General features: G+C 40.3%; 4 protein-coding genes and 2 pseudogenes across 4 annotated transcripts; 3 read left to right on the top strand and 3 right to left on the bottom strand.

The window, feature by feature from the left end:
- Window positions 1–866: 866 nt before the first annotated feature.
- On the bottom strand, window positions 867–9,242 carry LOC145468808 (phospholipid phosphatase 1-like). The gene is made up of 6 exons (XM_081452509.1): window positions 8,858–9,242; window positions 7,370–7,491; window positions 6,325–6,528; window positions 5,844–5,901; window positions 2,068–2,244; window positions 867–1,019 (listed from the first exon to the last, which is right to left on the bottom strand). Exons 1-6 carry the CDS (start codon window positions 9,062–9,064, stop codon window positions 876–878), a joined length of 912 nt encoding a protein of 303 aa, XP_081308635.1. The 5' UTR covers window positions 9,065–9,242; the 3' UTR covers window positions 867–875.
- A 2,320-nt stretch (window positions 9,243–11,562) lies between these two features.
- On the bottom strand, window positions 11,563–13,987 carry LOC145468838 (histone H2B.1 pseudogene; annotated as a pseudogene).
- A 163-nt stretch (window positions 13,988–14,150) lies between these two features.
- On the top strand, window positions 14,151–15,200 carry LOC145468833 (histone H2A pseudogene; annotated as a pseudogene).
- On the bottom strand, window positions 15,194–16,245 carry LOC145468843 (histone H4). The gene has a single exon (XM_081452534.1). It carries the CDS (start codon window positions 15,918–15,920, stop codon window positions 15,609–15,611), a length of 312 nt encoding a protein of 103 aa, XP_081308660.1. The 5' UTR covers window positions 15,921–16,245; the 3' UTR covers window positions 15,194–15,608.
- A 115-nt stretch (window positions 16,246–16,360) lies between these two features.
- Window positions 16,361–17,564, top strand: LOC145467783 (histone H3-like). Its single transcript, XM_081451374.1, has one exon. It carries the CDS (start codon window positions 16,362–16,364, stop codon window positions 16,830–16,832), a length of 471 nt encoding a protein of 156 aa, XP_081307500.1. The 5' UTR covers window position 16,361; the 3' UTR covers window positions 16,833–17,564.
- Window positions 17,565–18,152: 588 nt separating this feature from the next.
- LOC145468818 (histone H1-delta-like) lies at window positions 18,153–20,069 on the top strand. The gene has a single exon (XM_081452522.1). It carries the CDS (start codon window positions 18,456–18,458, stop codon window positions 19,026–19,028), a length of 573 nt encoding a protein of 190 aa, XP_081308648.1. The 5' UTR covers window positions 18,153–18,455; the 3' UTR covers window positions 19,029–20,069.
- Window positions 20,070–20,871: the final 802 nt, after the last annotated feature.

Genomic DNA, 20,871 nt, shown 5'->3' with positions numbered 1-20,871 from the left:
AAACTTGTGTAAAAAAAGTATTAAAATAATAACACTCCCATAATTTACAGTGTGTATTGGTTACACTTTTCCCTGGTCTTTTTATGCATACACTATTTTGGTTACACACTTTTCGTAACATTATGTGGTACTTTTTATAAGAATATTTTGCTTATAATCAACAATGTTATCTCAAATCCTAGTAATAATAACTGGGAATAGTTATATAATAACTAGTAAAACAAGGATTTAAGACTTGATGCAAATAATTATCATTTGTTTTAGAACTGTAAATTTCCACTTTGTAATATAATAGTATTTGATTATGAGAGAAAAAGTAGTGTTATGTCAAGTACTATAAAAGCTGCCACTCTTTTTTTCTGTAGTCTGGGTTTTATTTCAGTGGAATGCCATTTGGACTGAAGGAATTTCACACCATTTAATAATAACTGAATTGTTATTATCATTATCATTATTAAGAAGGCATCTCTAGTAATGACCTTATGCTATTAGCATTTAAGAAGTTTTGGACATGGATGACACTTAAGTAACAAAGCCAGCTCATTGGGTCAAAGATGCACAGAATGATAGCCTTCTGTATCGCCAACATTTTGCACAATATTCTCCCGAGCAACCATTAGTTTGATAATTATCTGCTTTGGGATAAAAAGCGTTGTGAAAATGGCCCGATAAAAATATTAATCACAGCTGCGAAGGCAGTTGCTATCTCGGGAAATTTTTCTCAGGAAATTTTTCTCAGGAATTCCTGCAATAATCAGAAATTCTGTCAAACATTTCAACTTTTTGCAAGAAACTGTTTTCTTTTTTGTCAGAAACTGTTTTTGTGAAATGTCAGGAATAACAGTAAGCTAAGAGAGGATCTTGTAGTAGCTTTGTCAGCATGGAGTAGCTGGTATGAGTCGGTCTGGTGAATGCAAGAACAGTTCACAGTTGTCTGAGGAGCTCTTTAATGTCTCCCGATGCATGTTACCAGTTGATGTTTGTTGACTTTCCTGAAACAGCTTCAGAACTTTAACGGCCTATTTGAAGAAAACATAGCAAAAACAACTGCTTAAGATTAAATTAGACAGAAAATTATATTAGGATAATAAAATTGCTGTCTGATGTGTTAGTTGCTAAGCAGGAGCCATTACTAGCTAGGTAAAAGAACAGGAGAAAGAGAAATTCCTTTGACTGGCGAAAGTTTTTCTTAAGTTTTATGTCTAGGGATCTCACAGAATTCAACTTCTACTGTTTCTAACAAGATTTTGAGTGTGTTTAATCGGTCTATGAAGTCAAAATAATAGTACTTTTTAAAAAAAAAAATCATTATCATTATTATATTTCACAGTTTTTTACAATTCTCCAAGGTATTAAACACTAATCTTACTACATTTCCCAACTCCACACACGTACTTTTGCTCGGAGTATAAAAGAGTATATGGGGCAGGGGTAAAATTAAAGTTTTTATGGTAACACAAACACATTAGAAAGTCAGGAAACTTTGGCCTGCCAGCATAATCTCTAGACAGCAAAAGTCACCTTTGTGGTGAGCTTGGTAGCTAGTTGTGACCCATAGGGACTCCCAATAAAAAGGACGGGATGCTTGTCATACCTTTTAGGGGTTAAAAGAGGGGGTTTGTACCTCCTAGGGTGTTCAGCCTCGAAAGGTCCATGCCGGGAGCTTTCACAGTACCTTTTATGGTATTGTGCAGTACCAGAAAATATCTATACTCCCCCCACAGAAGGGATTAGAATTTCCTGGGGGGGTTGGGAGGGGGTTCTCTAAGACCAAAAAATTTAAAGAAATGTAGTAAGTTTAATTGGAATTTCCAGAGGGGTGGGGGGTCTTGGAAAAAATCCCTTCCATGGGGGAGGTATGGTTATTTTATGGAACTACACATTGAGCCAAAAGGAGTCAATGTCAGTTATTAAGTTGTTTTAGAATTGGTGCCCTTTAGGGGTGAAAAAAATTCAAGCCACACCCACAAAAGGGATCTTGGTACCTATTAGGAGTTCTTATCAAAGTTTCCACAAGCACTCCCGTCTTTTTTATTTGGGAGTCCCCCTTAGGGGGATGTGACTTACCACGTAGATGGCCATGAATCCCCCAAGTATGAATCCTGCCAAAACATCATACCAATGATGCATGTGATCTGTTATTCTGGACAGCCCAACGATCATTGACAATATCATACATCCAGATTGAATGAAAGGCTTTAGAAAGGAACCTCTATCTCTGGCTGGGAGGGTTTCGAAGAAAAGCTTCAAATAAAAAGCATAAGACAAAGCTTAGTTTCAAATTGAAACGGACGTGTGCCAGGCATAGGCACATAGGGGACCGTTCATTTTTTATAAGGTAGGGGGGGCTGGTGGGATTTGGGGGGGGGGGGCCATGCGAAAAAAAATGGCTTTCGAGGGGGGGCCATCCCAAAAAAATAAGGGAAAAAGGGGGGGTCACGTGAAATATTTTAGTAAAACTTTAAAATGACATGATGTTTGAATATCAAAAAAATTGCTATAGAATAAACATAGAAGGCAGGATACAAATTTATTACAAACTTTCCTGCTTTAAAAACGTTTGGCGTCAAAAAGCATTTGTAGCTACTGAAAAGAAGTATTTAACACTGTTATTTTCGAATGCAACTTTCACTGGCACTCATCTTCATCTTCGCTGTCGTCGAGTTCTTCGTCGCCGCTTGTGCTGCTATGGGAGTCTCTTTCACCAATGCTGCAAGAAGCAGCAATGCTTTCCGCAAAAGTGTACTCGTCAGGGTACATGAAGGTGTAAACATAATCTCTGACTTCCTGCTCAAGGTTGGTTGTGATTCTGCTTCTAGCAGCATGGGTGAAATAATTCCCTTCCAAGAGCTGTGCAATCTCTTCTAAATAACGACGTGGCAACATCTTCAACTTGAATACACTCTTCCGGGACGGCCGTTCTAGAAGGGTACACAAGGCATTGAGGAAGATCATTTCCTAGCGGGTTTCCAACACAGATTCCATAAACTCGTTGGACGTTGTTTTCAGTCCGCTTCCTCTTTCTTTCATTTGACTTCCTGCGGTTTTCTTTTTTCCTTCTCCTTTTGTTGATATGCTGTTTGAGTATGCCCTTAAATATGTTGTTATAATTGCTCTTCTTATTTTCTAGTGCATCCATGTCCTGTGTGACCTTCGTCAACTTTAATAGCTTCTAAACGTTTGATCTGTTTTACATTAAAACTGTGGGCAAATTCTTCGCCCTGCTTTAAAGCAAGCCCATTGGACTGAGAGAGTGTGGAATCGTGTTACTTTACATCTTTCAATATGACATTCAACTTTTCCACCATTGCTCTGTGCTCTTTGATGGAGAAGTTCAGTTTTCTTCCATCACTGGGCTTCAACTGGTATCTTGGCATGGAAAACTCACTCGCCCTTTCTGAACAGCCATCCGCACTTAGAAAGATTGCTTCTTTTGCTTGTAAGATGTCAAACTACCTGGATCGTTCAGCTGTAAACCTTTTCTTACACGACTCGTCGCTTTCGCCATTACTGCGCATTTTGGAATAAGCCTCTTTCATGATGCTCATGTAGTAACGCGCTCTTATCTCGATTGGATTAACAATATAGCCAAGGCTTGTTTTCCGGAGACCCTAAGGTATGGTTGTATCATCAGCAGAGGAGGAACTAGTGACCTACCAGAAAAGGAAAGACGATTTTTTTAAATTTATTATATTGAACTGATATTATTGAATAATCATGGTTCGTGTAACCATTTGATGTTGTATTCTCATAGCTTTTTGTTTTACCTGCACAGGGCAACATTTATACATGCCTATCACTAGAGTAGAGGTAAAAACCTTCCAATTAACACATCTGTAAATTAAATGTAACAATGTGTTTCACACAACACATCAACAGATTTCCAGTTTTTTCACAACACTTCGTACTTGGTATAGTATCACAATGCAGGAGCAAGGAAAGACTCTGTTCCAGGCCACTGTTACTTCCGTAAGATTGAGAAGTTTATGAATGAGCACTATGAGGAGGGGGAGAACTACAGGGAGTTTCTAAAGTTGTCCTGCCAAGAAAAGGTAGGAGAAATTTGTTCTTTTTGTTGTCAATGGACTGGACCACCCATAGAAAGATACCCTAAACCAGTTCCTGACCATTCCTACCTACCGGAATACCACTACCTCTCCTACCAGAAGACCCCAAAAGAAGGGCGTGATCCAGATGACTGGCAGCCAAGGGTCCAAGCGAAGAAAGAGTATGGAAGTGGCAGGCTGGTTTTATCTGACCCAGAGAGCGTTGCTCTATTTGCAGATAAGTTTATTGTCAAATCAAAGTTTGTGGTGGATTATCTTCAGCATCTTGAAGTGCTGGAATTTAAAAGGAAAAAGAGAGCAGAAGAAAAGGCAAAGTTAAGTAGGGACGCAAAAGATAAATCATATGAGGATTATCCTTGGACTGAGTTGAGCGAAGATCTAACCAAGCTTAAAAACCTACGTGTTCCAGAACTAAACAAGAACTTGAACCACCACGGGCTGAGGCAGCATTTGAAAAGCAGCAAGAGTGAGAAAGTAAAGGCAATTGTAAGACATTCATGCTTGCAGCAGAAGAGTCCTCTCAGAGCTGGCCAACCAACACTGAGAAATGCCAGGACATTGACACAAAATGACAATAGGGCAAGTGCTGACAGTAGTGAAAGGGACGAAAGTGACAATGATGAGTATGACAGTGATGCCATTGACTCTGGGGGAGAAGATGACTCAAGTGACGTCATTCTTGCATTCGTCAATTCAGATGAGGAAGATGCCAATGAGAGGCCAAATGCCACACGCTCAGGGCGAGCTATAACTAGGAGATCCGAAATTGACTTCTCTTTCTTTTGATTTGTTTTTTAAACAACAGCTCTCTGTAGTATAGGGATTGTAAATATTGTCTTCATAGTGAGCACAATAACTTGAAGTAGGGTGATAATAGAGAAATATTAAAAAAGTTGAAATCTAAATATTGTTTGTTCAATTTTTTTTTTTTTTGGGGGGGGGTCATCCCAAAAAATGACCGCTATAAGGGGGGGCCATGTGAAAAAAATTGGTAAGCTGAGGGGGGTCATGCGATTTTTAGATGGTGCTTCCCAAATCCCACCAGCCCCCCCTCCCTCATAAAAAATGAACGGTCCCTAGGTACAGGCACTTTTGGACTTTGGGGAAAGGGGGAGGGGAGGGGTGAATTGGTGATCCTCTTGCCTAAATGCATGAGTGTTGAAATTGGGATGCAAATGCATTCAAATTGCATGAAAAACAAACAATGTACAATTTTCACATCTAATGAAGCTGCTACATTTCCAAAAAAAGATATGTCGATAGCTTGCATACTCGATGCCCTCTATCAACAGTCTCATTCTAGTAAAATCTAAAACTTTATGAAAGAAAAAGTTGCCCAGCTCGTGGGCATTTTGCCTGAAAAATGACAATTTCCATAGCTTGTGGGGGGGCTTATGTAATTGTGATTTTGATGTGTAGAGTAAAACCTCAACTTTGCAAGTCACATGTCTATTAATGCGGCATCTCCTTTATGGGGATGCAAACTTTTGCCTGGGCACAGTGCATGCTCAAATGAATCTTACTTTGTATAGATCTATGGAATTTCCTCTATTTAAGGGACAACTCTATTTAAGGAGACAGTTGTCATTGTCTCAATGATCCTGTAATGGAAGTTCCATTGTAATAGCAAAGTAATTACAATAAACTTAGACCATGATCTAATGGGATCAAATGCTTTAGGTTGAGTTAGTTGAGATTTTTTGTGTGATATATTGGAAAAAGCCATTTTTGGTTGGTTAAAATATAAAGTGAAATAAATAAGTGTACGCTACATACCACTAAGAAAAGCATGCCATACATAGAACAAGATGCATGTCCTGAGGGAAATGAACTCCTGAGAAAAGAAAATGGTGTTAGTTGGTTCATAACCTAGACATACGACGGAAAGCCAAACAAAGCTTGACATGCCATAACATAACATGGGGCTTTCCATCTTCATAAACTCTTTGAAGTGGGACAATGAATCATCTTGTACAATCTAATATAATATTATGTTCCCAGAGAATTCCATTGCCATCACCAAATTACTATCCCTGAAACAAATTATGGGCATAATAATATTAAATAATACTGTTTTTGAGCATAATTTTGAATGGTGCTCAATGTGCTTACAGACTTAACAACCTAAGAAATGGTTAGATTAAAAACGTATTTAAAAAATCTGAATAATAACATTCACAATCTGCTCACTGCATATGCAATAAACACTAAAAACAGCAAAAACCAGTATATGGCATAAGGTATTAAGATTACCTACCTTGCTTTTTCAATCGCAGCAAAATCTTTCCCAGTACATTCATAGTTTGTAACATATCCCTCGCTACAGTCAACTAAACTCATGTTTGGTTTGCACACTGCTAGAAAATGGGGCCTCAATTCTCCGAGGTATGTTTTACTGGCCAGAGTAAATAAGAGATTGACCAGTGCTCCAAACATGAACACGGAGGTTATTTTGTACAACCTGAAAAGAAGGGAAAATAGGTCACACAGTGTTGTACATGGGTGCCTTAAACCTGATAACTTAAGGTATTTTTTAACTGTGATTTCTGTACACTGGGTAAGAGATTAACAAGTATTCTCTCTCTATCAAATGACTTCCTGATGGGTGGATATTCCATGGTATTTAATACATGAGGTATACCATCAGGACCTGGAGAACCCAGTCCCCTCCTCCCCACTTCACAGACCAAAAATTACATTTTTGTGCCCCACTCACAAGTTGGAAAGGTGAAGCCGTAGTGTCCCATCTTACTGTAGCTTATCCCAGTTTGAATAGCATTAAGTGGCTTTGATGGGATGGGAGTCCACTGCAGGGTTACCTCACAGCATGTAATGGCCAAGAACACAATGCAATGACCCTGGTTAGAGCTTGAACCTGAACCTCTTAAAGAGATTCTAGCTTGCTAACCATTAGACCAATATCAACTTGGAGGGAAAATTAACTCATATCCAGAACAGCACATCTGTTAAGCCTATATATGAGAAACACTCTCTCTCTCTTTACACCCTTCAGTTTTCAAACAACTCACAGTTTTCTTATAATTCACTCTATCTGCTGTTTTGAGTCGTAAGTGTTACAAATGCGTTCTCTTATATGCAACCTCAATTCCACAGCTTTTTCCTTTGGAGATTGGGTAGTGCCACCAAGGGAAAAGCCCGGTAAAAAAAGGTTGTCTAATATACATGTCATTAAAAATGAAACTGTCGGAATCACAGAAACAGAGAAATTATGTGTTTGCAAAACGGGTTAGCTGCTTCTATCCTAGATCCATTTTTCTTTTAATTTTTACTTTTTGTACTACCTCTGGAACAATGGCTTTTTGGTGTAGGGTCCACACATCCCACTTTCATCAGCATCTTCGTAATCTTCTCCTCTGATATTTTTATCACTTTGGTAATATCTTCCTACTTCACAGATGATAATCTGTATAAAAAGCAAATGTGGTGGTCACAAAACTCAAAAACGATATAGTCGTGGCAAAACAAAATTGTTTTTCTGTTAATAAAAATAAGTGTCACCCTATACTTAATTCAGTAAATTAGTACTTTAATGGAAGGGTGCTTGTTAGTTTTTTTAATAGTGTAATTCTAGAAGGGGGCTTAAGAGGGAAACTACCTTTTACAGTACTTTTAAAGAAGTCATGCATCTTATCATGTGCTGATGTCAAATCTAAAACTCAATTTTTCCCTCATTTTGCCTTAAAACTCAAATATATGCTGATTTCATATGTTTTCATTAGTGTTCTCTCCAGCTAACAAATTTTAGCTGTAGATTATGAGGTATCACTGGTTCCTGCTGATAGTCTCATTTTGCGTGTGAATATTATGATGTCAGTGTTGAAGTAGAACTCAAGTGTTTACTACGTCAATTATACATTGGGTGTTTTATGTCATGATTATGCTTTGCCCTTGTCTGACCTCACCCACCCACACAGAAACACAGGCCAGAAATAGCAACACAATTGCTACGTTTTTGAAACATCTTTTCACTGAAATAATGGCGGATTTTAGAATTTTAAGCTTGAGAAGCATAATCCGTGCAGAAGAATTATGAATTGTAAAATGTCGTGTGCTTGTGTAACGACTTTAAATGGACTAATCCCTTTATAGTAAATTTCACGGCACGCAAAGGCGTACGTGGTCTTCATGACGGTGCATAAAATCTGTCTCGAACCCGATTAAAAAAATCTTGACCAAGTTTATCCAGACAGTTCACGTGTCTTTAGCGGTGTCTAGCATAAAATCCCGGGCATAAAATGGGCCATTATAATCGTCACTGAAATTAGCTAACTAAAGTATTTTAAGAATTCTAGCGGACGGGCGCTGTCGCGTTCTTGAATCATCAAAACCATTGTAAATATTTTAAATTCAGTACATTTTATATCTATATATTTGCAGAACTTGGGCACACTTTTTTTAAGCTTCAAACAAAGTCATTATTTTAAACCTGAAGTATGCGAGAAACCGGAAACCGTGATATACAGGAAATGTCAAACTGAGAGAATCATACGAAATCGTGTCTAATATCTAATTGTTGTTTTTTTGTCAGATATTCTCGAAAGTGTAACTAGTTTCGTAAAAAAACCTTACTATTCTGTTTATTTTAATCAGTCAGATACACTTTAATTCCTTTCTAGAGGAATCGCTATACCTTAGCCCTCCTACAGCGAGATTCAACAGATGGATTCAACACCGTTGTTTATTGTTGTCCTTGCCGTGATTGAATCATGAAGACATCAATTAAGACTATATTCAAACCCTATCATAATGCATTGAATACAGCTACTTACCGTAACAACTGGCACAACCACTGACACAAGAAGTAACGCCCATGTAGGGAAAGTTTCTTTAGATAAGTACGGGTATTTAATGCTCTCATCGTCGCAGAAAAAGCCGCGTCTGAACGCAGGAATGACGAGTCCCAAAAGCGCGCTGACGAGACCAACAATAAGAAGGCACGCTAAGTCTACCACTTGGGAAAACTTTCCTGAAGACATTTTGTTAGTAGCACTTCTTGTTCCTGGTCCAAAGCTAAACACATGGGACTACGAAATGAACGTTGTGTGGCGCTGATCTCCAACGCAAATACTACTTGTACATATGTTTGATGAGTGATTTTGACAGATCACTGAACAAATAGGTCTGGTTGTGTGAGGTTGCACAGCAGCAGCGGGGCGGGGGGGGGGGGAGCAAGCGACATACTAGTGGATTCACTGTCGGGAGGTCGATATTCATCTCTTTTTTAAACCGAATTCCCTTGTCTATTTGCTTTAATGACTCACTTACATCAATAACAGAAGGGTTTTGCTGTTATGTCCATTAACTGTACTAATTGCGGACGCCCATACATGGTGGCGCTTTACAACGAGAAACAGCCTCCCCACCTCCAACCAACAACTAGAGCTACTCCCAGAACATCTGTGCGCAACACAAGTTATGTCTCAGCATGCATCTCAAATATCAGCACTGTTACATGCAGAGAGAGACGTAATATTCCCAAACCAGTGTTTCAGACACAACATCAAGGTAAACATACTCTGAATAATAAGAAAACAGATCACGGAACCTTTTGATAAATTGCAGCACTGAACACAATCCAAAACGCAACGGAACTCCCTTAATATCAGGTGAACTCCCCGGATATCAGGATGTGTGTGTGATAACCATTTATCTTCATGGCACGGCGAGAAATGCGGCATTTACTACCCATTGCGCACGGTTTCACAGTCGGTCGTAAAACATGATATTACAGTTAACTTTCATTACCTGATATCAATAACATTTTTTTTTCACATGATCTGAACAATATATCCATTGTCATATCAAGCGCTATACTCATAAATTTTAAGTATGTTGAAACGTGATACAAAACCAAGTACCAATATTCGTATCTTACAACCGTTATCTTCATTTTGCAGGATTCTAATTAAACTTATCGTAAAGCTACCATACTTTTATCTCTCGGTTGAACTTTTGATCTCTCATCTTTAAACAATTTAAAATGAGTTTACTTACTTAGGTTTATAGCACTTATAATTAAATCAGCCGAGCTGAGCTCATAAAGGTACTTCTGAAAATCACGTAAAACACATCCCTTTTCCGCTGTCTTGTCTTGGATCAATATCCGATTGGACTGATTAAAATATTCCAAAACCTTTTCCTCTGTTCATGCTAACAAGGCATAGTCATACAGATAACAGACTGATTTTTATCTAAGCCACAATTATAAACGCCCAAAAACCCGACAGAAATGCGTGGTTGTGATATGCCTGTTGTGAAATGTTCACCCTGTTAAATATATAGAACAATGATTTAACGTTTTTAATTTATCACGTTCCAAGTTTTCGACAAAAAGGGCTTGTCATTTGCCTAGCTCGACGAGTGAGCTGAGCCATTCGTAAGTAAGCGCTATTCAAAGACGATTTCACGGGCGTGTTTGCGTCAATGTTCTGTGAATATTTCGTCAGTGGTTAAACCAATTAAAAAACGCCCACCAGGAGCGGAGGGTAGCAGTCTGTGTTATATTCAGCTGATGAAGGCAGGAAGCCACATTGATCAGTTGTTGTCTTTTGACATTTCAGGTTCCAAATACACACTGTTTAGGCGGCAAAATGTACCATAGCGCCCGGGGGAAGTACTCCCATAAATTTAGACCCTATTTATATTTAAGGATGAAGCAAATGAAGATGGACACCCTATTTAAAGCCCAACCCGAAAAATGACACCCTCTTCAAGGGAAAAACAAGAAGTTGGCGTGAAAGGTTTAACTTTATTTCGTTTCTGTAACATTGAGAGTTAAGCGTCAAGCATAGAATTTGTTTTACGTTTAGCTGGGCATTTACGCACTGGAATTCTAGCAGATACAATTTAGGTACGCTAACTGAGGATCACACCGGGAGCACATGACCAACAGGAGCTAAAATAACACCCAATTAAAGGTCGTGAGAAGTTCAAAAACCATACCCTATCCCACGGCACATACCTATATAGCCCATATATGGGAATAGCCCCGGGCTGTAGCGATGGAGGGAAGGTCAGCGACCGAACATTTATTGCATTCTCTTTCAAGTTTTCAAAAATCATGTGTGCGATGTTCCCAATATTCGATTGTAATGTGTTATATATTGTTTCTACTTTGTCGGTGAATTTACTGCAGTCTCCCGATTCTACGCTTTTACTTTCCCGGCAAAGGGGCTTTGATGTTCTCTCCGAGAGTCCTCGAAGCTATTCCCGAACAACTCTGACTATTTGCAAATGTAACTCTGGGGGTCTTCTACAAAGTTCTATACGGGGAGGTTCCGCCCCCAGGTCCAACCCCTTAAGCCTAGTTCACACTAGCGACATAACGACATTGGCATAACGACATAAGGAAAAGATCAGTTTTATCTTTATGTCGTTATGTTCATGCTGTTATGTTGCTAATATGTCATTATGCCTACATGTTCACACTACTGAAACATAACGTCCTTTTTACGTCGAGATAACGTCCTTTTTATGTCGTTCGTGACGATGTCGTTATTGTCGTTATGTCGCTAGTGTGAAGCAGACTTTACCCTTTTGTTTACTTTTTTTGACAGAAAATGTACCCCTTTCGTATACAGTCGGACCCCTATTAAGCGGCCATCTATTAAACGGCCACCCCTATTAGGCGGCCAGTAATCAAAGTCCCAATGAAGTTTTTGCTATTGTTTTCACCTTTATTAAGCGGTCAGCCCCTTTTAAGCGGCCACTATCCATTTCCCCGAGGGCGGCAGTTTAATAGGGGTTGAACCGTACTTTTTTTTAGAAGAAGGTTCCCCTTTCATAACTGGTCCGTATTATGAATAAATCACCAAAAAAGGAGCTCTTGTCATTTTCATGTAGTGTCTAATAAATGAAATGATACAGCCACACCAAGAGGATATGAGGTGCGTTTGTTTGAAATATTTTAATTAAAGGCCCTTCAAAATAACTAGATGACAGACTTCCCTGCGTTTTCATATACCTCAGCTTGTGGAATCCCTACCCTTTTATATCCCTGAAGCCTGAAAAAGGTACCCCTTCCGGGCGAAGCCTCCCCGTATAGGCCGGTATAGGGAGTACCCTCCGAGAACTGTAATACAAGCGGTTATTTTAACAAGATGAAAGACCCGCGCGTATCGTGCGTTGCCGACCGGACACTCCTAATCAGCGACCGCTTCCGAAACTGCACCATAAAAGCACAGGAAACTGAATGCGAACAAATTGAGGAAGGAATGCGCAATTAGAGGCGTGGTCTCTTGAAGTTTATAATGGCTGCGTCTTCTCTTACTTTGTTAGAGAGCAGCATGTATCAATCTTGAGAAATTTTTAAAAATCAGTATTGAATGGAACCCGGGCCTGCGGACCTGCTCCAGACAACGAAAACAAAAGAAAATCGACGAGACGGTGTCTTGAAGAGTAAGCCGATAAATTTCAGTAAAGACTTATTCCCTTGCCTTGCCTTTTCCTTTCCTTTTCCCTAGGTTTCAGCGAACAGTTTAGAAACTTGACACTTCAGTCTTCATGTAACCAGCGATCAGCTGTTCTATTTTTCTCGGTGAAAAAGAAAAAAAAAGAACGCCTGATCACTGTCTAGTGTTTATTAGGAGAACAGTCGTATGAACTGCTTTGATGACCTCAACTCTGTTGACTAACGGTAACATTTGTACGCAGGAAATTTGGGTAGAGTAAAGGTCTTTCTATATATATCACGCATTTTCTGTTTCCATTTCTTTTTTCGAATTTCCGTTTTCGCTCAAAATGGGTCGGTGTATCAAAACATTAGATTGGAATTTTTGCCTGAATTTCCGCTTTCTGCCTGTCCGGCCCAGCCTTACTCCTTTTTCCCACCTCGCTTATATGCTTTACTTCAGTAGCTTCCGTTTCCATGTTTGTTTCTTTTTGCCCTGCAAGGGTCATTCTTCCGTTTCATATTTTGAGTTTCTCTTGATCTCAGTAACGTTTTATTTATTACAGGTTTGTTAATGTGTATCGCGTGTTTTGCGAGTTATCAGTGATGATAGCCTAATAGCAGGTAATCTGTTTGAGCTCCGGAATTCCGTGTTTTCCAATCGATCTATCTTCTATTTCGCCTTGAATTCGTCGAGATCGCAAACAAAGTAGTAACGAGCCAAAACGCACTCTGGTGGGGCTTCGCGACCGCTCTCCGCGCAAGCCGCTAGGAGGAAAAAAAAATCGAAAAATACGTCTGTGAACAGGGTTCTAATGTGTAATAGATCGAGAATTAGGAGTTTAGGACCCTGAAAACAACAGCGGCAATAGCCTTTTTCTTCTCAGCCGCATTAAAAGGCAATTCAAGGTGACCCTCTAAATATATTTGCAATACAGAATTTCGACAATCATCGATCGAGACTGGAAGCCATATTTTGTTTTGAGCTTCAGCCTAGCTGTAAAAGTATATATTAGGAAGGAAAAAAAGGAGCAGTGGTGCAGATAAGGAATATTGGTCATTGACTTTTGTATCATTTGGTGGCTCCTAAAGGAGCCGTTTGTTTTGGCGGGAAACCCACAAAGTGAGTTTACTTGCTGCTTGTGTACTTGGTCACAGCCTTGGTTCCTTCACTCACGGCGTGTTTGGCCAGTTCACCGGGCAGAAGGAGCCTGATGGCAGTCTGAATCTCGCGGGAGCTGATGGTTGATTTCTTGTTGTAGTGGGCAAGGCGGGAAGCTTCGGTGGCGATGCGCTCGAAGATGTCGTTGACGAAAGAGTTCATGATGCCCATGGCTTTGCTGGAGATACCAGTGTCAGGGTGAACTTGCTTCAACACCTTGTAGATGTAGATAGCATAGCTTTCCTTTCTCTTTCCCCTTCTCTTCTTCTTTCCATCAGCAGCAGCCTTTGCCTTACCGGCTTTCTTCTCGCCTTTCTTTCCTGCAACTTTGGGTGCCATATCTGTAGATCAGAATCGATTTGAATGAGCACTGCAGATGATGCATTTTGTATTTATAACAAAATTTAGAAAGGATCAATTACCATAAGGATCGCAATGCTCGATTCCTGATTGGTCATTTTAGCCTTCTCGACCTTTTGAGGTCAAAATTTGTATGTGGTTTGTTTATAGCACACGGAGTCTTTGTTTTATATGGTCAAATGTAAAGTTTTGATTGGTGCCTTTCGATCCTTTGCACTCGAATAACGGCAAATAAAAGTCGGCGCGCCTCGAATTCGCCATCAATCTCCAACAATCTTATCTTCGTGAGTACCACTGTATTTTCAATCATGTCTGGTCGCGGCAAAGGAAAAGCAAAGGGCACCAAGTCCAAGAGCCGCTCATCCCGAGCAGGGCTTCAGTTCCCAGTTGGTCGTATCCACCGTCTTCTTCGCAAAGGCAACTATGCTGAGCGTGTTGGCGCCGGTGCTCCAGTGTACTTGGCTGCCGTGCTCGAGTATTTGAGTGCCGAGATCCTCGAGTTGGCGGGCAACGCGGCTCGTGACAACAAGAAGACAAGAATCATCCCCCGTCACCTTCAGCTGGCTGTCCGTAATGACGAGGAGTTGAACAAACTGCTCGCCGGTGTCACCATCGCGCAGGGAGGCGTTCTTCCCAACATCCAGGCTGTACTTCTGCCCAAGAAGACCGAGAAGAAAGCCAAAGCTTAAATAAGCTTTCACTCAAACAAAAAAAAACGGCTCCTTTAGGAGCCACTAAATATTACAAAAGTCACGATCAACAAAAATTTCTGTTCCATTTTAGTTGCCTTTATTTTCTTTAGAGATTCGCGTACACTTTTCATCGCGTCGACTTACATTTATACCTGTACTCCAATTTTGAGTTCAATACTCCTTCTGTTTAGAGAGTAACACACCCTTCCGTAAATGTACTGACTTTATCGTAGTTTTAACGCTCGTTGCTCCATTGTTTCCTTACGGAAGTCCAGTCCTTTGTGTCAATACTATCTCATAAAATGCAAATAGTTCGGTTCTTGCTTCAGAATTTAATTTGCTAATTTCGTGCATTAGTGCGCGCGGCACACGCGCAAAAGTGAAAGGCGCGCCTAATTTGAAATCTCGCTGTCAGTTATAACGGATCTACTCGTGAGTTTCAGCACTTTTTATTATTGGAATAAGGGATTAAATGAGCGTATTCCAGCTGGAAGAACTTGCTCGTTTTTTAAAATTCCCACTAAGAACAAAGCACTGGCGCATTAGGTTAAAGTAGTCCCTAAAGAGTATCAACGATTTCTTTTGAAATGCGCGCGAAGGTTTACAGTTTGCAATAATTTTATATCGTTCTCCACTTCTTTGGGGACAAGAATTTGCGGTCGGCAAACGTTTGATTGCATGTGTTATCGCCTTACTGAAGAGCATGCCGTTCTATTTCGATCCTAGAGCTATTGCTCAAATCAGCGTCTTCTCTGAACAAGAAAAACCCTTCTCTTATTTCATATGACGGTTTATGATGAGAAGGATGAGTAATGAGAGCTGTTCTTATTACCACTAGGAAAATTTTATTGGTCATGACTTTTGAGAGATTTGGTGGCTCCTAAAGGAGCCGTTTGTTTGTGTTGGCAGACTGCAGTCTAACCGCCAAATCCGTACAGAGTACGGCCTTGTCGTTTCAGAGCGTACACCACATCCATGGCTGTCACAGTCTTTCTCTTGGCGTGCTCGGTGTATGTCACAGCATCACGGATCACGTTCTCAAGGAAAACTTTGAGAACACCACGAGTCTCCTCGTAGATCAGGCCAGAGATTCGCTTGACACCGCCACGGCGAGCAAGACGACGGATGGCTGGCTTGGTGATGCCTTGGATGTTGTCACGAAGGATCTTTCGGTGACGCTTGGCGCCTCCTTTTCCTAGACCTTTGCCTCCTTTACCGCGACCAGACATGTTGCTTGCTTAGAGTGTAACTGAAACACAATTGCCTTAGTGGGGACGTTTTATGCTTTTATAACGACAAGAATGACCTCTCAGAAAGCACCATACTGTATTTATTGCTATTGGTTAACAACGGACAATAACGCCATGGGTCAGTTAATACTGTTCATATTAGCATACAACATTCCTCTTCATTCACAACACATCATCTTTTACCTTTCAAATTGGGAAGATAAATAAAAAAGTCACAACAAACTCTTACAGGAAAAATTAAAACATTTTTATCCTTTGTTATCATTTATTATCGAACCGAAATCTCTCAATGCTCACAAAACAGATCTCCTGAGAAACTTCGGATCGAAATTGAACCACAAACCCGTGAATATGTTTTACAGTTTTCATATTGAGCCAATCACATCTCCTCCTGTTTAGCCAATCAGAAAGCAGCCCGCCATGTATAAATTCATTGCTTGGTCATTGCGCCATATTCTGTTAACTTCGTTGTTATCAAACATGGCTCGTACAAAGCAAACTGCTCGTAAATCAACTGGTGGAAAAGCTCCACGAAAACAGCTCGCCACCAAGGCAGCTCGTAAGAGTGCTCCTGCCACCGGTGGAGTCAAGAAACCTCACCGTTACAGGCCTGGTACAGTCGCTCTTCGTGAGATCCGTCGTTACCAGAAATCCACTGAGCTGCTGATCCGCAAGCTGCCCTTCCAGCGTCTTGTGCGAGAAATTGCTCAGGATTTCAAGACCGATCTGCGTTTCCAGAGCTCCGCTGTCATGGCTCTTCAAGAAGCTAGCGAGGCTTACCTTGTTGGTCTGTTTGAAGACACCAACTTGTGCGCCATCCACGCCAAGCGCGTCACCATCATGCCCAAGGACATTCAGCTGGCCCGCCGAATCCGTGGAGAGCGAGCATAAAGTGGATAACACCTTCACAAAACAAACGGCTCCTTTAGGAGCCACCACATGAATAAAAGCAATGACCAACTTGATACTTTAGCTGCATATCCTTCTAATACCTTTTGCAGTTGGAAAACTATTGACACGAACGATAAGACACAGATCACCCCAAAAATGCTTTTGCCATTCACTTTTCAAACATCGCGCAGAAATGAAAGAGGTGCACAGAGGCTTTATTGAAAATGTTTCGCTACAAAAGCTCTTCCTATTTCAATGTGCAAAATTTCCTCCATCATTTTGTGACAATTTGCATATTGGCGCGCGTTCTAAGGGTTTTTTTGAGTGTTTCGCCCCACTGTTCTGCGTGTAGTTTATACATTACGACTATTTAAATTATCTTTCCTTCTCAGTTGGAATTCCACTATATGCATTCCGTATATCTACTTTCTATGGTAGCTTATCATTGACCGATAACTTGCACAGGAGCCGAAAACATCTAAAGCAAACCAACGGTTTCTTGTATTCATTACTCAACACGTCACTACATTTTAAACTAAATAGAAAACCATACTAAAATAGGAAATATATTCGCGGTCGTCAGTCCTATTTTGTACGTTTTGGAAAAATTTTACATATAATGTTACACTACTAATAAAGGACCCGTTAAGTCGATTCTAGTATAGAATCAAATCTTAATTTGGTAGATGTACTGATTTTGGCGCAAACTAAATGCAAATTCACGAACTGTAATTGTTTGTGACACACGCTATACGCTGAATGAATGTCACAATGGACATCGAAAGTGCTAGATCTTTGCTGGTCTATTAAATTATCTTTACCAGTACACTATACTGAATAAAAATTACTATGAATACAACACAAGAAATGTTTAGAAGATAAATCTGTGTAATTCAGGTTAATTAAGTATGGACTAGTCGGTCAGTCCGTATTTGATTATCGGCCTTGATAGGCGAATGCACTGGTTTATCCACTATTTATGTCTAACAAAATCAAACCTAAAACGCTATTCTAGGCTACTTATCATGCTCAAAAAGTCAGTGATACTCCGATACTAAAATGTCATGTGTTTTAATGTCTGAAAAGTCTTATCAGTCGAGATTCAAATACGGTAGTGATTTACAAATGGCGGACCGAAGGAGTTTGTGCTTGTTGTTGAAACTTAAGAGACGCTCAACCGTTGGAAATCGACAGAAGGAGTAATTTTGTCAGATAAAATTAAAGTTTAGTAGTGACTCTTCCCTGGGACTTGTAATTTCATGCAGAATTATGATCATAACAAAAGTTATTTAGGTGTAAACACGAAGCATTCAGTAGAATCTCACTGCTTTGTCTGCTTTAAGCCATAAAATGTCACTCTTGGGAAAAACTTGCGACAATCTGTTTTACAGATGCAATGCAAGAGAGACCCAAACTAACTATTGAAAGGATTAGATTAAACTAATCCTTTTAGTAGTCGATTTTATCGGACAAAACGTCAAGCAAACTAGCACAAAATTCCACGGCGCCATCTTCCCTAGTCCTGTTTCCTCAGTGGTCCGCATTCGGCGCATAAACATTGCTTGCACACTCGAATGAGTATATTTCGAATCTTCAGATCCGAAGTGACAACAACATTGCAACATGTCCGAAACAGCAAAATCCCCAGCCAAAAAGAAGCCAGCAGCGCCTAAAAAGCCTGCCGATCATCCACCTTATTTGGATATGATCAAGGCTGCCATTGTAGCACTGAAGGAGCGAAGCGGTTCTTCCCGCCAAGCCATCGAGAAATACATCAAAGCCAACTACAAGGTTGGCGAGGTTGGTCCTCACCTGAAGATGGCTTTGAAGAGAGGCGCCGCCAGCGGAAAGCTTCTACACACCAAGGGAGTTGGTGCTTCAGGCTCCTTCAAGGTGCCCAAGGAGGAAAAGAAGGAGAAGAAACCGAAGAAGAAGCCCGCTGCAAAGAAGAAACCAGCCGCCAAATCGAAGAAGCCCGCTGCCAAGAAGGCGGCGAAGAAACCAGCGGCAAAGAAGGCTGCAAAGAAACCCGCGGCGAAAAAGCCAGCAGCAAAGAAACCTGCAGCTAAGAAACCAGCAGCAAAGAAGCCCGTAGCTAAAAAACCCGCCAAGAAAGCAGCCAAGAAACCCGCTAAGAAAGCGGCAGCGAAGAAGCCCACCAAGAAGCCTGCCGCCAAGAAGTCGCCTAAAAAGTAAATTGCCGCGATTCTTCAATAAACAAAACGGCTCCTTTAGGAGCCACCAAACACAAAAAAGTAATGACCAACGAAGTACATTATATACAGCATGACAAAATATATTAATTTAGCACAGTGCCCGTTTTTCTCTTTAGTTTTGGTATCATCTTTAAGGTCGAAATGGACTTCATAGCTCGTCTTATACAGCCATTGTTTTTTTTTGCCCCCTAAAATGTTTTCGCCGCAATTATTTTTCTCTGAGTTTCTAAAAAAGTCTGGAAATTTTGAATTGTAACCCAAAAGGAGTTAAACAGTTCTGTTCATGAAAGTAGTAACCATATTTGTTTACTGCAACATCAGACTACCAGTGTGTTAGCTCATGTCACACTGACGCACTGATCCACTTTATTCGAGTAGCAATATCGCCTCATGACAAATAACTTCATCATTTTCAGAACTGTTAAATGATATCAATTATATCACTCGGAAACTTCCAGCCGCTGTCGGAAAGCCTGAAACCCCACCTAACGGGAGAGAAGGAAGGAACTTCAGAGAACACTCGGCGAGTTGAGGAAAAAGCAACCACACCGGCGCGCTTTTTACGTTCTCTCTCCCTAGTTTCCACGCGTTTCTTCTCGTGTGGGATCGGGAGATCAGAAAAGAACCTAAAGCAGAGTAACTTACCCTTTGTTGTATTTCCAGTCAGCTTGCTTTAGTTACACTCCAGTTAAGGTCTGGTTTTCCGTAAAATTTCGGTTTAAACTCCTGGGTTCATACAACTTTATAAGGGGTTTTGGTTGGACCTATAAACGGGGGGGTAACATCTGCGGTTTGGGGGGGAGGGCTTATAAGTGAATAAGAAACGTTTCGAAATAAGCCGGTGAAACCAACATCTAGCAGCATAAAAGGATGATTCGTGTTCTTAAGAACAAGAAACACAAGGAACAAGTAAGAAAACAAGTATACGAAGCACTGAGTCCTTTGTATGAAGCTTCCTCATGATCGAGAGCAAATGCCGGCCGATGAGGTACAGGGGTAATAACCGGAATATTTTGTTTTACATACGTACAGATAGGCCTTTAACCGGGGGGACCTACAACCAAAGTTTTACGGTATGTATTTCTAAGTTCAGTAACAAACAAGTCAACTGGTAACTTGAATAATAATATTTAGTGATCGACATGCATTTTCTTTTTCCAAAATGCGTACATTTGTCCAGCAGACAGTGAGGAGAATCAAGACAATCATCAACTTGAATTGGGGATCACAATAAGTGGTGAACAAATTCTTTAAAAGAACTGCGTAAGGACAGTAAAACCTTGCACATACACTGAGAACATAAACAAATGAAAAAATTAAGCTCACAGAGAAAGATGAGCGTAAAACAGAAAGTTTAATGATCTCATAATGAAAACTACAAGCTACATTTGATCATTTCTTGTTCAAGTTAGTTACTTTTCAGCTCATTCTGGTCCCACCACCATTTACGGGACAATTGATCAACACACCTGTATCTGACCTGTTGGAAAAGGAAATATGAAACATGATTAGTTATACTAAAAGGAAGGACTCTTGGCTAAGGACGCTGTACGGTAGGCTGAGCCCTCGAGACATAAAATAGTAAACGTCAGATTGCCTTTCATTGTGTCTACGTTTCCTCGGATTATTAAATAATTCAACAGGAATATAGAAGATATTTCACTTGTTTAAAACAGAAATACTCATCCAAGTTCATGAACAAAGAGCAGACGGCAAAAGTTAGATCTTGCCTCTCGCAGGATTCGCGATGTGCAAAATTACTGTCTAACTGACATGATTATTCCCTGTTTGAAGCGACTCTGCTAGGATGGGGGCAACATGAT

This window comes from Orbicella franksi, chromosome 14 (genome assembly GCF_964199315.1).
Source record: "Orbicella franksi chromosome 14, jaOrbFran1.1, whole genome shotgun sequence".
NCBI classification, from domain to species: Eukaryota; Metazoa; Cnidaria; class Anthozoa; order Scleractinia; family Merulinidae; genus Orbicella; species Orbicella franksi.
This window is presented reverse-complemented; position numbering and strand designations above follow the sequence as displayed.

Coding starts and splice junctions, on each gene's coding strand:
- LOC145467783 (XM_081451374.1), top strand. CDS start 16,362: ATGTATAAATTCATTGCTTGGTCATTGCGCCATATTCTGTTAACTTCG.
- LOC145468818 (XM_081452522.1), top strand. CDS start 18,456: ATGTCCGAAACAGCAAAATCCCCAGCCAAAAAGAAGCCAGCAGCGCCT.
- LOC145468808 (XM_081452509.1), bottom strand. CDS start 9,064: ATGTCTTCAGGAAAGTTTTCCCAAGTGGTAGACTTAGCGTGCCTTCTT. Junction 5,902..6,324: donor GCTGCGATTGAAAAAGCAAG/GTAGGTAATCTT, acceptor TTCTTTTCTCAG/GAGTTCATTTCCCTCAGGAC. Junction 1,020..2,067: donor GATTCATGGCCATCTACGTG/GTAAGTCACATC, acceptor TTCTTCAAATAG/GCCGTTAAAGTTCTGAAGCT.
- LOC145468843 (XM_081452534.1), bottom strand. CDS start 15,920: ATGTCTGGTCGCGGTAAAGGAGGCAAAGGTCTAGGAAAAGGAGGCGCC.